The sequence below is a fragment of the Nuphar pumila genome, chromosome 2, assembly GCF_984573655.1.
Source record: "Nuphar pumila chromosome 2, dmNupPumi1.hap1.1, whole genome shotgun sequence".
Classification (NCBI taxonomy): domain Eukaryota; kingdom Viridiplantae; phylum Streptophyta; class Magnoliopsida; order Nymphaeales; family Nymphaeaceae; genus Nuphar; species Nuphar pumila.
The window spans coordinates 63,262,264-63,278,813 of NC_143250.1; the positions used below are offsets into that span (position 1 = coordinate 63,262,264).

Consider the following 16,550-nt stretch of genomic DNA (forward strand, 5'->3'; position numbering starts at 1 on the left):
TTCTTGTCCTCCTTTTCCTTCCTTTCTCTCTCCTTTTTTTCCTGCTCCTGCTTTCTTTTTCTCTCCCTTTTCTCTTCCTCCTCTTTCCTTTTCTCTTCCTTCTTCTCCATCCTTTCTCTCTCTCTTTTCTCGTCCTTCTCCTTCCGTCGCCTTTCTATCTCTTCCAATTCTTGTTTCCTTTTGTCCTGCACTTCCTCCTCCTGCTTCTTCCTTTCTCTTTCCTTTTCTTCCTCCTCCTCCTCCTTCCGCCGCCTTTTCATCTCTTCCAATTCTTGTTTCCTTCTTTTCTGCACTTCCTTCACATTCTTCTTCCTTTCTCTTTTCTGTACTTCCTCCTGCTTCTTCCTTTCCCTTTCTTTTTCTTCCTCCTCCTTCTCCTTTCGTTGTCTTTCCTTCTTTTCCTCATTCTCCTTCTTCTGCCTTTGCATTTCCTTAGCTTCCTCAAACTCCTTCTCTCTCCTTCGCCTTTCCTTTTCTTCCTCATACTAGGGAATATTCTATTTTTTCTCTTCCTCCTCCTTATTTATTTGCCTTCGCCTCTCCTCCGCCTCCTTCAGTAGCCTTGCCTTGTTTCGCATTGCTCTACGCTCCAAGTCTCTCCTCTGAAATTTTGCCTTAGTCTCCTCCACTATATTGCTAAAATACATTTCCCACTCCTCCACATTTTTCTTCTTCCTTTTTATTTGCTCTGCATTAATCCTCCGCCTTCTATTTATATTCTCATCAATATTTATTTGTTTTGTCTTCTCTTCGTCATCCTTGTTCTGCATCTTTCATTCTTCAGAGTTCTTCCTTTAGTCCACAGCCTCGATATCTGATGGATAATCCTCCGCATAATATGATTCCAAAGCTTTTTCCCTGTCTTCATCGTTCTCAATCTTAAGTATATTTTGGTATCTTTCAAAAACCTTAGATAGATGGGACTGGCGGATCACTTCTCTAATAGACAACTCATAGAACGACGGGGTATCTCTAATCTGATGAGGCGCAGACATTGCTAACCTGCACAACACATTACACAATCATCATGATTAGAAATCGTCGGAATATTTGGGTTCATAAGTACACATCGTTGTAAGATTTATCAAACTTACAAATTGTTGTATAAGAAGCAATCTTCAGATTGAAGAAAAAAACCTTACACGAAACTCACAGAAACGATGGGATTTTGGATATTCCAACTGTAGAGTAAGCAATAGTAACAACTAATACGCAACAGAAGGTGACAACGATGCTGCGACTGCGCGTAAGACGGAAACCGATGCTCTGGAACAAAGGAAAGGATGCTCTGACGACAACAGATGAAAGCAGAGTATGCTTCGGTAGAGTTTTATGCTTAGAGCGAGAATGGATTGTTTTGAACTATTTAAATCCTACAACATAAGGCTTGCTACATACGCAAACTTTGCAGAACGTTTTGGCGCGATAACGATGGAGGGCAGTTTTGTCCTTTTCACGAACCGACGATTCAGTTTTCTAGAAGAAGGGCATTTATGTCCGTTCGAGAAAGAGGAAGCGAATGGCGGTAAAGGGTACTTAAGTCTTTGCTGCGGCACCAAATTACGATGCAATATGATGCGGACACACATGGGAATACATGCCGGTCTGCATCTTATACGTGGCGCTATTTGGAACCCCCGAACATGAGATCTCAGTACCGGCCCTGTTCGGGGGGGGGGGGGGGGACATATAACCTGCTTTGCCAAAAGTGGGATGGCCATGACAGGAATCTGTCTAGTCAGGGCAAGACTGGCCAAGAAGACGGGGATGAGAGATGTCGCACACCGCGAAACACCGGCCATCTGGGTCTCACAAACAAGAGGGATGAACTGTGGGTGTTTGGTCATCCGAGAACTTCCAAGAGGACCGGACAGTAACTGTGCTGTCATCGAGACATGTTCGTGACCATGTCTTTGTGTCATGCTCATCACGAGACCCAGCATGTGTCTATGTCTTTGTGACATAAGTTGGGAGCTCTGACTCCCACGGTGCCAATGGCCATTTAACACTTCTAATGAGCACTCCACGCAAACAAAAACTCAAATATTGGACTTAAAAATTCCCACTTCCATAACTAAACGCATCCTTCTTAAATATTAGCCACCTTCTTTTTATGACAAGGAAACCTTGCAGGAGCTATAAAAAAAAAAAACAAGTGGAGCCCCACGACCACCCTGCCTAGCGTGACCCACGTTTGAAAGCTATGAACACACCGGTACGCGGGGTTTGATCAGGCACCTTCATCTCAGCACCCTCACGACCACCCTGCTGGCTATCCACAATTTCGTATTTTCTCTTAGACATGGTCGTCGAAACACGTATAGCAAACATGTGAGGCATGACAGTCAAGGTCAAGCTGTGGCATCATTCTATCTTCTATTGAGAGAGAGAGAGAGAGATGCGACGTGGTATCCAACATGAGCACAAAGAACGTGCGCTCGCACTCCCTAGATATTCTAAAATGTAACTCACAAGTCACAACCTTGTGGAGCTACACCCAAACTTATCTCAACTTGGCCATGCTATCTACTTATCTCCCAAAAATTTAATTTGCAGTGGGTCCCAACTCCTAATTAACCAAGTTTAGTTCACCAAAAGAAGAGGGAGCGCATCATCATGGTCCCACAATTTATTTGAAAAAATCTTGAAACTGATCGACTAGTGTATCAATGAGTAATCAAGGGTCATTCGTTGCTGTAATGTGAAAAACTCAGCCTACAGAAGCATGAATGCTGCACACGTTCTGGCCGCATTGAACGTTAGGAGCCCTAGGACAACTCACACGCAAGTTTTGCAAGTTGTACCAAAAGACCTATTTTTCAAAAAGTTCACATTTGGTAAGGTGCCCATTAGTTACAAGAGTTTTTTTTCTCATTTTTTTGTTGTTTTTCATGAAACTATCCTAACAAATGTGATCTACATGGTTTGGTTAGCAGGGATGGCTCGTCTAATTATGATTTGTAGGCACAATTTTATGAGCCGCTGAAAATCAACTGCCCATATGTGATATTTTTACTTATAAAATCATGTTTTTTAATCAAATAAATATGATCAAAAAGTCGCGTCCTACCATTTCGATCAAGCTGAATCCATCTATTAGGTCTGATTGGCTCGACACAACCCACTTCTATAATTTCTAGCTCATTTGGATGATCAGATCGACGTGACCAAATATTCCACATTTTTAAATGCCCTTTTAAATTTGGCAGTTTATTACTTATATTTCGTTCAGGATTCCACTGTTAAATAGTCCTTCTCTGTCTTCTTTCTAGCCAGCCATGATAAATAAACTAAAAATGTCTATGCATCTTATGATATAAAAGTTTGCAAGACTTCATTTTTATAGTCTTCAATTTCAGATTGTTGACTGGTAGCTTTCCTAGCATAGTTGAGAAAAAAAAGGAGAAACTGGGCAAAGAGTTAAATGATTTTTTCATTTAAGAGGGCAAGAAAGAATGTCTGCTCATGTTTTGAGGTAGTTGGTGGGACAACTTAAAAGTCAATCAGTTTTTTTCTGATTTTGCTTTCTTTTATGGATACTTTAACTGCCCAAATGGATTTTGCCTGACCATCAAAACAAGTTTGCCAAGAAATTGCTCATCGAGAAACAAATGGCCAATAACTGTGGATCTAAAGTGCTCTAAGGCGACCAGCCTGACTGAGTCTCTTTGAGTTTGAACCCACCGAAGAGGAAGCCCCACCACCGTTAACCCTTTCTTACACCTTAAATACGCTCAAGCTATCTACAGTCATATCCTTCAATCTCTATCATTTTTCCCATTTCTTGTTCCCACAGATTGCTGACTAAAGGTAAGCTTTTGTGTCCCTTCTTTTATCACTGGGCATTTGCCAAAATAATCACACAATGTAAAGTGTTTGGTGTTGTTGTTTTGATCATTGACTCTGCTTTTGTTGGAGAAGATGAGTGAAGCACCGGCCAACAATGGAGCTTATGGGCGTTCAGCCCCTAAACTCAATGAGAGAATTCTTTCATCTTTGTCAAGGAGATCTGTTGCTGCCCATCCATGGCATGATCTTGAGATAGGTATAATATTCTTATATTTTTTAGCTAAATCATCTCTCTCTCTCTCTCTCTCTCTCTCTCTCTCTCTCTCTCTCTCTCTCTCTCTCTCTCTCTCTCTCTCTCTCTCTCTCTCTCTCTCTCCATGTCTGGTAGCTATATTGATAAGTCTTCTGGCTGTTTTCCATTGATGGATTCAGATTTTCGATAATGAAAGCATCAATCAATGAGCTTGTTTTGATTATTTTTCTTCTCAAATGTTCCACTTACGCACAGGGTAAAATTTCATTGGGTCGTCATGGAACCAACCATCTAAAAAGTTAGATTATGCAATGCTAGAGAGAAAGAGGGTAAAATTTCATTGGGTGGTCAAGGAACCAACCATCTAAAAAGTTAGATTGCGCAATGAAATCGTGTACATCTTTTACAAAAAAGTTGGAATGGGGGCTGTGGGGAAGCTTTCTGCCATGCCTTTTTAGCACTAAAATATATCACATCAGGCAGGTAAACGCCTATTTTAACCGGGGAATCACCTTCCATTGCTTTTCATGTTTTGCTAATCAATCTTTTCATTTTTCTGCTATGCAGGACCTGGGGCCCCTACTGTTTTCAATTGTGTTAGTGCCTTGAACCATCTACCACCGATTTATTATCTAAATCTCAAGAGCATATTCGTGACAAAAGGGATTTTACTTTCTTTTAATTACATAGGTGGTGGAGATTACTAAAGGAAGCAAGGTAAAATATGAACTAGACAAGAAAACCGGGCTGATAAAGGTAAAAACAGATCACCCGTTGCTTTTGGAACATCAGATCAATGACATCCGCCTAACGTATGTTCAAATCTATTTGCTCCAGGTTGATCGAATATTATACTCCTCAGTTGTCTATCCTCATAATTATGGCTTCGTACCACGTACTTTGTGTGAAGACGATGACCCAATGGACGTATTGATCCTCATGCAGGTGCTAAACTAACCAAACCATTCTCTGTAAATGAATAGGAAAATGAGAAAGAAAAGGAAATTACTGTACTGTAGTTGTCATTCGTATTTCTTCAATCAAAATGGAGTTTCATGACTGGGGCTTCCATTTTTCAATAGGAACCAGTTCTTCCTGGGTGTTTTCTACGAGCAAAAGCAATTGGACTGATGCCCATGATAGATCAGGTGAGGAATCTTCAGAATTAGTTTCAACTTTTGTGCCTAGACATTTAAGATATGTCTAAACTGATCAGACAGAAAATTAAAGACAGAAAAAAAAAGAAAAAAGTTGGTTCATATTTATCAATCCTTAGATGTGATAAAGCCTTCAGTTCTCCATCAGCATCTTGTATCATTTTCAGTTGATTACATGGATGATGTTGGCAATCACAGGCTTGTTCTGTTTAGTACTTTAGATATCCATTGTTGGTTATTACCATTTTGAGTTGATTACATGGATCATGTTGTAAATTGGACCTAGGTCCCCTGATTGAGATGCTGCAACACTAACCGTTCAACTTATTCTGTCTACAGGGAGAGAAGGATGACAAGATCATTGCAGTTTGTGCAGATGATCCAGAATATCGACACTATAATGACATCAAAGAACTACCACCGCATCGTCTTGCTGAGATCCGGCGCTTCTTCGAAGACTGTATCCTTTTTCAATTAAACTACACTAGCTATTGAGCTTTTGCCAAATTTTTCCTTTGACACACAACTGATATAGATAGATTAGACCTACAGAACCGTGCATTCTTCGTGTGTGACAAAGTTGATGCTAAACTGGAAAATACATTCTTTACAGGCATGATGAACTATTTGAGTTCAGCATACTTGAGCCTTGTCCTTTTCGCAAGGTTGTTCATATAGCAATAGATCCTTATTGAGATCCATATTTGTAAAAACGTTAAAAAGGATTCCCAGTATTTAGGATTAGATAGTCTTCAATAGGAAATAGGCTGTGTTGATTGTTGGTCAGTGTCTTGGAACCAAGTACACCGTTGCTAACAGAAGCCGAATTTAACCGTGTTGTTGGTGCTCATATGCTTCGTGAGCTATGGAGTTCCCTTGCATGTCTGAGGGCTTGTCTAATAAGTTCAGTAATAAATCTCCAATTAATTACTTCATAATAAATCAGAGGAATTCTTGGTATGACAGCATTCAAGGAAAACAAGTTGGCTTCGTTGACTGAATTTTAGATAAGAAGAACGAGAACAAAAAGGTTGATGTGAATGAGTTCCTGCCAGCATCCACTGCCTTTGAAGCCATTCAATATTCGATGTAAGTACACCTCACACACACACACACCAGCATTTGTTAGGGACTACCATGAAGCTCTAGGAAAAATTACAGTCTTTCACGGAAGGCCATGAAATAGCTTTATAATTTCTTTAGCCTTCATATTGCTTGTTCTCTTCCAAAATTCCAAATTAGAGAGCAGGAAATACCCACGGCCTGTTAAAAATGAAGGTGAAAACTCAGAAGTTGATAATGCACATCTCCAGCAACTATGCAAGCTGCTAATGTGAGAGTGTTTGCTGAACTTTCAACCAATCAAAATTAGTTTGGCAAAAGATTTTCAACGCACTAATACCATGTCAGATTAAGCGAGTGCCTGAAAGCAACAACTAATTATCACACTTGGGCGCGGTCACCAGCTTGGTGATGCCACTTTTAAAGGTGAACTCAAGGTTAGTCTTCTAAAGGAATGTTCTTATGGTTTTGTTGCTCATTGAACCATTGGTGAAGGTTGATAGCTCGAACTAATGACCCGTTTTAGCGGGGCATTAACATCGTCAAAAGGTGTATTCATATGGCCCAAACACCTAATAACATGATCTTTCTAATAGTCCTGCTCTCTATATACATTTCATACTCCCCTGCCAAAAAAAAAAAAACTGCTCCTATCTGCCTCCACGACAACCCCATCATAGCAATATAGCTTATTTTCCTGATCTGGTGGTCTCACAGCATGTTCTTATAGCGTGCTTACTGAAATAATCTAGTTTTTTGAGTTTCAGGGATCTTTATGCTACATACATACTGCAAGGCTTAAGGCGATGATGATGATTTTACTGCACCAATTTGTTATGACAATAAAATCGATGTTTTGGGGATGAGGCGGAACGCACGTTTGAGAGAGATTTTTTATTTGACTTTTGATTGCAGTTTTTCTTATTTATTTACTGTGCTTATAACTTCTATATATGATCATGTATTCTTTGCTTTCTGCCACTATCTCTGCTCACAGAGAAACCTAGGCAACGACTATAGCTTACGCAAAGCGAACGTAATGCAGAATATAAATAGTGGTCACACTATATGCAGCTGCCGTTGACAGCCACCCATCTTGGCATTTCTCGAGATGGGTGTGGTATCCATGTTGAGATGGGTGGCTGTTAGCGGTGGCAGCATTGCTGCATCATGCAGCATCGGTGCATAAAAAATGCCCTCATATAAACTTCTGCAAAACCGCAAGCAAAATTTAAGGAGTTGGGTCAGGTTCAGGCACCTCCAAATCTGAATTGAGATAAAGCATGCTACTGCAACTGATCACCCACCATCTGATGTTAGGCCCCACAGCTGACAGGCTGTATCCCAAAGATGGTGGGTGATCAGGTGTAACAGCATACAAAAAGTGTGCAATCACATTGCACATGATCCTCACTCTCCAAATCCTAGGGTGGGGGCCTTGATCCAGTGGACTGAGTAGCCAGCATAGGCTCAAGTACTGGATCGACCTGACCTGATTCATTCGAGTAACGTGATCTGGTGCAGCTGCAACTAGCGGTGGCCATTGGGCTGGGCAATGGCCAATCAGGTACCCAGCCTGATATGAACAAGGCTTAGGCTGGAGTTGCATATCCATCCTGATAGTAGTCGAGCCCAACTACTAGTCTGGCCTTTAACTGAGCTCTCTCCAAGTAAAAGTTTCAATGGATCCAGGCCAGCCTAACAAGAACCAAGTAGCCTGAGCTCAGCCTGACCCGATAGCAATCAGGCCAGGCCACCCCTAAACATCAATCGGAGAACCATCGGCAGCAAATCTCATAGGTGGGTCTCTCTCTCTTTTCCCCTCTTTGACGCAGATATCTGAAGCCAAAACCATCTAAAGGCATGCCATTTCCTGTTGTTAAAAAAAAAACTATAAAAAGCATTAAAAGCTACTCAATTTAGATAATAATAAGGCCCAATAAATTAACCCCAGATAACCCAAATGGGTGTCCAATCGGGTCAAATCCAGTCCAGATCATAGAAGACCAAATCCAAATCCAAAAATTAATTGATCTGAGTCAGGAACTAGATTTGATAAAATAAAGTTGAATCTGGAATTAAAATCGGCATGATCATACTGGAATTGACAAGAAGCTTTAAACCAGTTACAAATATTGCATGTTTTGAAAATATCATAGTACATTAAAAAACTAAAGAATCAAAATATGCAATAACAAGTGTTTTCCTGATGTTATTAATGCGATAAAAACCATTTTTACATAATCATCCATGCCACACATTCCCTCCATTTTTCAAAGATTTTCACATGGAAAATTACTTTCTTGGAAATATCATGACAATTTTCTTGGTCAGTATTTTCCCGATAACGAGATTTGCAACTATGGTCTATGACACGGGAATACTCCATTTTGGGTGTCCCTGGTGACACAGACATGTTCACACGCCCGACAGACACGCACAGACAATAGTTTAATATTTTAAGTAATAGTTTAATAATTTTGATGTCATTTCAATAAAAACAAAATTTTGCTATTAAAATAACAAAAATATTTTTTATTGATTACAATTTTAAAAATTCGATGCCATCGTGTCCTATTTTCTGAAAATTTTCATACTTAAAAGAGTAAACTTTGCATGGCGTGGCCTCGTGCACACGCATCTTTGTGAGACTCTGGTCAGCACAGTTTTTTTACATATAAAATGTGCTAATAGATCAGATTTGATATGGGTCGGAACATAAAGTAAATGACACTCCCTATATCTGAATCCATATCCAAAAAGAGCTCTGATCATGCAAGCCAGAATCTGATCCGAATTAGACAGCTGGATGGTTAGAATGCACTATCTTAGCCGAGGGTCCTGGGTTCGAACCCCATTGAGTGGCAACCCCTAGCTAAGGGAAAAAATCATGAAATAATACACGAGCTGTATCGGAGAAAAATGCCCCAACAGTTGAAGACCCTACTGAAGCTTTGATAAGAATGAATGCCGCGCCAGGTTCATACAAAAGTTTGTTACATAAGGTCATTAGTACCATCCGAAGTTAGTTCAATTCTCCACCCTTAATTAGGCAACAGCATCACTGGACAACAATAGATCAACAAGGAGGCAAGAACCGCTTGTGAAGCTGCAGATACAGATTACACACACTGCACATAAAATAAGGAATAAAGACAACAGAGCCAAGTCACAAACGTGGACACCCATTTCACCTCTGGCTTTTGCCGGAGATTCTGTTGGAATCAACATTGCATTGCATTGCATGGGAAGTTAGAACCAAGCACCACCCCAATGGTGTAACGTCAATTTCACCTTCAAGCAGAAGTGCAATCTCATATATATTCAATTGTGCGCAGAAATCAAAGGCATCCTAAATGATAAACACGATGCATTAATAATTATGAGTACCACAAATGAGAGTGAAATGTATACTGGAAATGACAATTCTCAAATAAATAGATAACCTTGAAGCCGTTCCAACAAGACTTACCTGCAACATCAAGCAATGCACCCTTTCTCGCATATGAACAAACAAGGTTTCTCGTTTTTGTGTCAGTCTTCCTTCCTTGAATGGTTAATTTTTTGATTACGGTACATTTCAGCAACCTACAGCACCATAACCAACAGATGCATCAAAAAGAAAAGCTACTTAGACTCAAAGACTTGATGAGTGGTCCAAAAGAATCATAACCCACCTGCTCAGGTGTTGTTGCTTGATCTGGGTTCTTGTCTTCACGAACCCTTAGCAAACGTGGAAAGCGGAGAGATATCCCCTTTTAAATGAAGCACATAATCAAATATTTGGAATCGGAAACACATGCGTATAATAATGGAGAAACATTTAGAATCAGAAGCATATGCTTACATATAATAATGGAGTAATGGAGAAATGCATGCATGTTTATGTTTCTGTGCGTTAAGTAAAAAAATCCCCGTCATCATACTTGGACAATTGAGGACCATGAGGACAACAAATAACTGGTTTAAAGGCTTGTTTATACGTTAGGACTTCAACGAGAAATAGATCCTGAAAACTCATATTATGACTATAGCCAAAATACAGAGTCAATATACTAGAGGCAGACATGGAGTTAAGCAACAACGAAAAACACAAAAAAGAGTGTAGTGAACAAACAAACTATGTACATATTTCTAATAAGTTGGTTGCAATTCCAGAGGAAATCTTTTACAGCCTAACACTGAAGAATGCCTCTAACGAAGAAGTCAATCACATGCTGGCAAAAAAGATGCAAGAAAGATGTTTCTCTTCTTCTTCTTCTTAGAAAGTAGTGATTACTCGTTTACTTGTTCATTTTTTACTTGTTTTATTTCTACCTGTGTATCTTAATTATTAATATTCATTTCACAATTTTCATTATTGTTCTTATGTATGTGGCTATGTGCAGTTATAAAGCTTATTTATTTTTTATGCAGATATTTTGTAGTTTTTGTTCTTTGATGCTTTGATTTAGAGAATTTGCTAATCGGAGTTTGATTATTTGCATTCACATTGTAGAAAACATAGTGTTATATTCAATATTTGAAGTATTATTAAAAAATACTAAAATAATTTAAGTCCTAACACATCCAAGCTACTGAGTCGATCCGCTGACCCGCGGAAGGGTCAGGCGATCCGAGCCCTTGTCACGGGTTGGACAACTATGGAGCTAGTTAAAACGGCTAGAACACAAATATTAAAGTGCCCCTAAGGGGCCCTACCTTTTACATATAAAAGAAATAAAAAAAATAAACAAAAAAATAATAAAACCCTAATATATATTAATATATATACACATTAAATGTATATACATATCAATATATATATTTACAAATGCATACTACAACTTAACACTCCCCCTCAAACTTAAGGTGAAATCACTAAAAGTTTGTCAAATAACAAATGAAACAAGAAGATAGAAATGTCTTGGTGAAGAAATCAGTCACCTGATATTTTGATACTACGTAAGGCAATGTGATAATCTTCTATTAAATATTTTACACGAACATAGTGATAATCCATCTCAATGTAATTAGTTCTTTCAAGAAACTTATAATTGTTGGCTATATAGATAATGCTTGTTGTCACAGCATAATTTTGAAGGTGACTGCAAACACACCCCCATATGCAAGGTTGTCTGTATCGTACGATACGGTACGACGATACGATACGCACTCATATTGCAATATGAGTTGTATTGTACCGTATCGTATTGTACGATACATGGTGTATCATACAATACACCTTCGACGCACTTTAAAAAGGGTCGAATCGTAAAAAAAAATTGTTGGAGTTTTAAATACCTCTTGAGGGCAGACTCCCTCATTTGTATAGAGGCCATTAAAAGGATATCCACGCACGTTAGGAGCCGTGAGTGCGATTTAGGCGTCAATCTGCGTGCAAGGGAAAGGGTTTTTGCAGTTTGCTCAAGAGTGCATTTTCATCATTTTTTCCACTAAAGGAAGTGGGATCAAAGGATCGGGCATGGCAAGGGTACACTCAAGTAATTAATGAAAACCAATTAAAAATCAAGTGCAACTATAGCCAAAATTCTTTTTCGGGTGGTATCTCTGGGTTGAAGCATCATTTAACCGGCACACATCATAATGTGCATGCATGCACGTCAAGGAAATTATCGGATGCGAAATGGCAATGCCAACAATTACTTGATGATCTGAGAGGAAAAAGACAAAAAAAAAGATAAATGTAGCGGAAATAAGGTATGCAGTGCCTTGGGAGGATGTGTGTTACAAAGATGAGCATCTTACTTCTAATCTTACAGCTCCTAGCATAGGATCAGAAGTAGGAAGTTCTACAGTGAATGGGGAAGGTGTGGTTTGTGTTAGTAGTAATGTCGTTGTAGGCACAAAAAGAAGAGGATGACGGAGTTCTTCAAGAGAAGGTAGAGCTAGAGGCTCTATTAAGAGCTTTTTTCATCCTATGACTACCCCTGGGATGCAACCCAACATTCGTACTGCTATGACTCAACATTTAGTCGAGCATGAGAATGTCGCAATTGGGAGATGGTTCCTTCATTTTTAGGTAATGGCAGATGTCATAACCAGTGTTGAGTCTTGATACAAGATGTCATATCATGCCTTAAGAGAAAAAGTTTTAGATACTAATGTGAAACTATGTCACAGGGATTCGGCTAACCAGGTGCCGCACCCGCGTCGATGCGACGCGACGTGGGTGCGCATGAGGGTGCAGCACCTAGTGCGGTCAACCCAACCCTGGGTGTGTGACGTGACCGCACCCAGGGTCATTTATGTAAAAAAAAATGAAAAACACGTCGAGGGAGGCTCGTCTGAAGAAGAAGAAAAAAAAAAGAGAGAGAGGCGAGAGGGAGCTCACCTGAAAGACGGCCAGAGGGCGCATCGCTGGCACAGGAAGGACCGGCGTCGGGTGGCCGGAAATCCAAGGCTCGTCGGACGTGGGGCTTGCCGGCGTCAGGTGGCCGAAAAACGAACGAGAGAGAGGGAGCCTGCGATGAGGGAGAAGGCAAGCGAGGAGAGAGAGTGAGCAGCATGGGGGAGACAAGGGAGGTTTGAGAGGGAGGGGAGAGAGGCGGGAGACGCAAGGGGAAGAAGGTCGAGGGGTTCTCCGATAAGGGTCGCCGACGAGTGCACAAGGGAGAGGGGTCGCCGACGCACACAGGGGGGAGAAGTTTGAGTGGGGAGGGAGAGCGAGCGAAGGAGGGAGAAGGATGCAGGAGGGGGAGGGTTTAAGAAACCCTACTCTGCGTGCTTTAAATAAGCACGGGTTTGGATCGAGGTCTGATCCGAATCCGACTTGGGTCTGATTTTTTTTTTTTGCCACACCCTCGCACCCATGTTTTTTTTAAAGTGCAGCATCCCCTCACCCATGTGACATAGATGTGAAATAAGTGAAGGCATATTGTGACGAGATGAGGAAGTCATGGAGAAAAACTCGGTGTACAATCATGGCAGATGGGGTGGACAGACTAGGACCTTGATAAATTTTCTTGTATATTGCCCCAAAAGAACTATGGTTTTTAAGACAATTGATCTGTCTGATACGCCCAAGGCAGAAGGTGTATTGCTTAGAGTTTTTTTATCAGGTTGTTTAAGAGGTTGAACCTCAACATATTGTGAGGTTTATTACTGATAATGGAGAAAATTATAGGGCACTAGGTAAAGAATTGAGAGAAAATTTTGGGTCATTCTTTTGGACTTCGTGTATTGCCTACTGCATAGACCTCATGCTTGAAGACATCGACAACATGGATGAGGTATAACAGACCGTTGAATGCTGCCAAGAAATTACTAAATTTATTTACAGTATGTTGGTGAGTTTTTTGAAGCAACGAACCTTTGATCTCTCAAACCACCACCACACGGTCCTTGTCCACTTGATCCCGCTTCAAAGCTCTAATACCATGTAATGAAATACAAGAGTGCACAAGTAGATGCCACTATAGACTTACACAATTACAAATATGTGCACAAGTACAACAAGCCTCTTATGGGCTAATACAAAACAAGAACACTAGCCACTTAGGAGTCTGGTTCCAGGGAACGGCTATATGCCATGGCATATAGGCACTCGCCACATGTCTAAGCCTTTGCAACTGGGGAAACGTGGAAGAAAATGGGGGCAATGTCTCCCCATTTTGCCCTTTTCCCTTTGCCCTTCCAAATTGAAAAAAAAAACATCCAAAAATCCCTCCATAAATCTGTGACAAGGGTTCTCTCATCACCACCATCACCCTTCACACCATTATGACCATTCGCCCCAATACCACCACCACCATCAATGCTATTCACACCATTACCACCACTGCCATCTTCATTTTTCGTCGTTCTAGACGGCAAGGAGCTCGTTTTCGTGAAAAATCGTAGCGATTCTAAACGAGGATGGGTCAATCGAAGACGTGTTCCACAAGTTCGTGGATCTCTCACAAAAAATGGCGTCTTGGATCCTTGTCGATCTCGGTAATGTGAAGCGGGAGTTTTGTTTCTTCGTGTGGGCGATGAGGGAGAAGCGTTTGAGGAGCTGGGCATCAACCCACCACCTTCCTCTTCTCCCCCATGTTTCCCAGTTGCAAAGGCTTGGACACGTGAGAAAACCCTTGTTGCAGATTCATGGAAGGATTTTTTAATGGGTTTTTTTTTTCAATTTGGAAGGGCAAAGGGCAAAATGGGGAGACATTTATAGTGTTGAGTCCATGTTTTGACATAGGCCATAACCTGAAGATATTACGACCCATATACGACGTGTTTAGAAAATTATTAAAAGAATTAAGGTAGGTATGAATAATTGAGTGTCTAAACCTGAATTTAGCAAAGGGAAAGTTGAACATTGGTTACACTTCCTCAAGTTAAAATAATGTCTTTATGCCAGAAATGAAAAGCTTAAAGACAATAAGCTATGATGTTCATAGACACGGTATTTTACTTGCATCTTAGATTTTTGCCTTGTATTTTGTATGTTTGAGTGGTGCCCGTAATTTGGATGTTTTCTGGCCAACGTGTGATCGATATCCTAGACAAAGGAAGGAGTTGTGACAAGTTCCATAGGGTGTTGTCCATCCAACTTGACAGTATTATCTTTGAATTTAGATATCAATCTTTTTTTTTGAAAATTTATTGTATTGTCTTTGTAAAATAGCATGTTTTCGAAAATGCCTCACAATTTGCCAAAATACTCTCCATGTCCAAAATGTCTGATTCTCAACTTTTGTAAGACATGTTAAACCTTTGCATAAGCAAACTTGCTGATGTTCACATAATAAATACATACATCGTTCGAAGGTCACATCTCAATAAAAAGGAGATTCACATGAACATTTTCGTGGACCTGATGAAATTCACATAAAGTATTTCCAAACATGACTAACTCGAATCCCAACACAAGAGATTCACATATGAAATGTGTGAATCTTTTGAGATTCACAAGCTCGATGGGAAGATTTTAGAATTCGATTGGTTTGCTACATACATTTGCAAGTCTTGACATTTGTGCAGACGTTATGTGAACTACCTTTAACTAAAAACTCACTTAAAGTCAAGACGTATATCAGAATATGTATGTTCGACCTTCGCAAAGGTATGTTGCGAATGTTCCTAACTTCACATTTTATTTGAACTCAGTAGGTTCGCTTTACACATTTACGGATGTCACGACCTTCACACAGATACCATGAAAACCTCCTTTAACTAAAAATTCATATAAAGTTTGGATGTATGCTTGCAAATGTCTAACATTCGCAAACATGTGGTGTGAATGTCCTTACCTTTGCATGTTTTCTAATTTTAGTTTGGTAGATTTGCGTTATACATTTGTGAATGACCCTAACCTTCGCACAGATAATATGTGAACCTCCGTTAACTAAAATCGTATAAAGTAAGGATGTTTGCAAATGTATGACATGAATTTCACAAATATCGTATGTGAGCCTTTGATTAATAGCCAATCAATTTTAACGTGTGAATGTTCTTATCTTTACATGCTTTCTGATTCTTTTTTCATTTTTTTGTTTCTCATTAAAACCCTAACCATTTTTACTTTTTATTTGCAATGATTCTTGGGCATTTCGTCTTATAACATTTCACCGATATTGCAACAACTTTTTGGTCAACTTTCTTCATCTTTCAAGTTCCAAAAAATATAGGACCAAAAGTGAGTTCCATATATTTTATTACTTTACTGGGTTAAGGTTATATATATATATATATATTGATGGCCATGTAGTATTTGTGTTTGGTTGTTATCCTAGATGATTTATGTTTGTTTGGTTGTGTTTTATTTGATATTTATGGTTTTATTTTGGGGCAATGAGGTTAGGGTTGACCGTGCACATGCATTAAATTGTGGTAATGAGTTATAGCTGAATTGATTGGTTTTCACGTTGGTGTAAGCATGTGTTAATTGAATATATATGAAGACCAATTGCAAAGGCTTGGACATGTAGCAAGCGCCTATATGCCATGGCACATAGCCGCTCCCTGGAACCGAACTCACCACTTAAGGGCAAGACACATAAAAAATAAATATGTTTATTGATAAAATACTTAAGAAAAGCATTAGAACGTGTGGGTTCACCCACACATATATACAAGAGAGAAGGTATGGAATAATCAAAGAGAGCTCAACTAGCCGTTGGACTAGTTGGAGCTAGCTCCAACGGCTAGAACACAAATACTAAAGTGCCCCTAAGGGGCACTATCTATGTAAAAAACAGAAAAAATAATAATAACGAACAAAAAATTACACAAATGCCCCTAATATACATAGCTAGCCATTGGACTAGCCCCAATGGCTAGTTGGGGCAAGCACCAATGGCTAG

General features: G+C 39.8%; 2 protein-coding genes across 5 annotated transcripts in view; one reads left to right on the forward strand and one right to left on the reverse strand.

The window, feature by feature from the left end:
* Positions 1–226: 226 nt before the first annotated feature.
* Positions 227–7,071, forward strand: LOC149845575 (soluble inorganic pyrophosphatase 1-like; the record flags this gene model as incomplete). The annotated part of the gene is made up of 9 exons (XM_089988500.1): positions 227–263; positions 3,965–4,045; positions 4,610–4,638; positions 4,733–4,798; positions 4,880–4,987; positions 5,125–5,190; positions 5,539–5,659; positions 6,207–6,288; positions 7,029–7,071. Coding segments are annotated over 9 exons (633 nt in total), but the record flags the coding sequence as incomplete, so codon positions are not given.
* A 2,124-nt stretch (positions 7,072–9,195) lies between these two features.
* Positions 9,196–16,550, reverse strand: part of LIG1 (DNA ligase 1) — a 60,111-nt gene continuing 52,756 nt past the window's right edge. For 2 of the 4 annotated variants that reach the window (XM_089995843.1, XM_089995841.1), the window contains exon 17: positions 9,986–10,016. Coding sequence is in view for 1 of the 4 variants with exons in the window: in XM_089995839.1 (XP_089851965.1) it covers positions 9,796–9,849; positions 9,939–10,016 (132 nt within the window). In the remaining 3 variants the exon portion in view is untranslated. Of the gene's footprint in view, positions 9,614–9,733; positions 9,850–9,938; positions 10,017–16,550 lie in introns of those variants that run through there. The other 2 variants (XM_089995839.1, XM_089995842.1) reach the window with 2 other exon arrangements.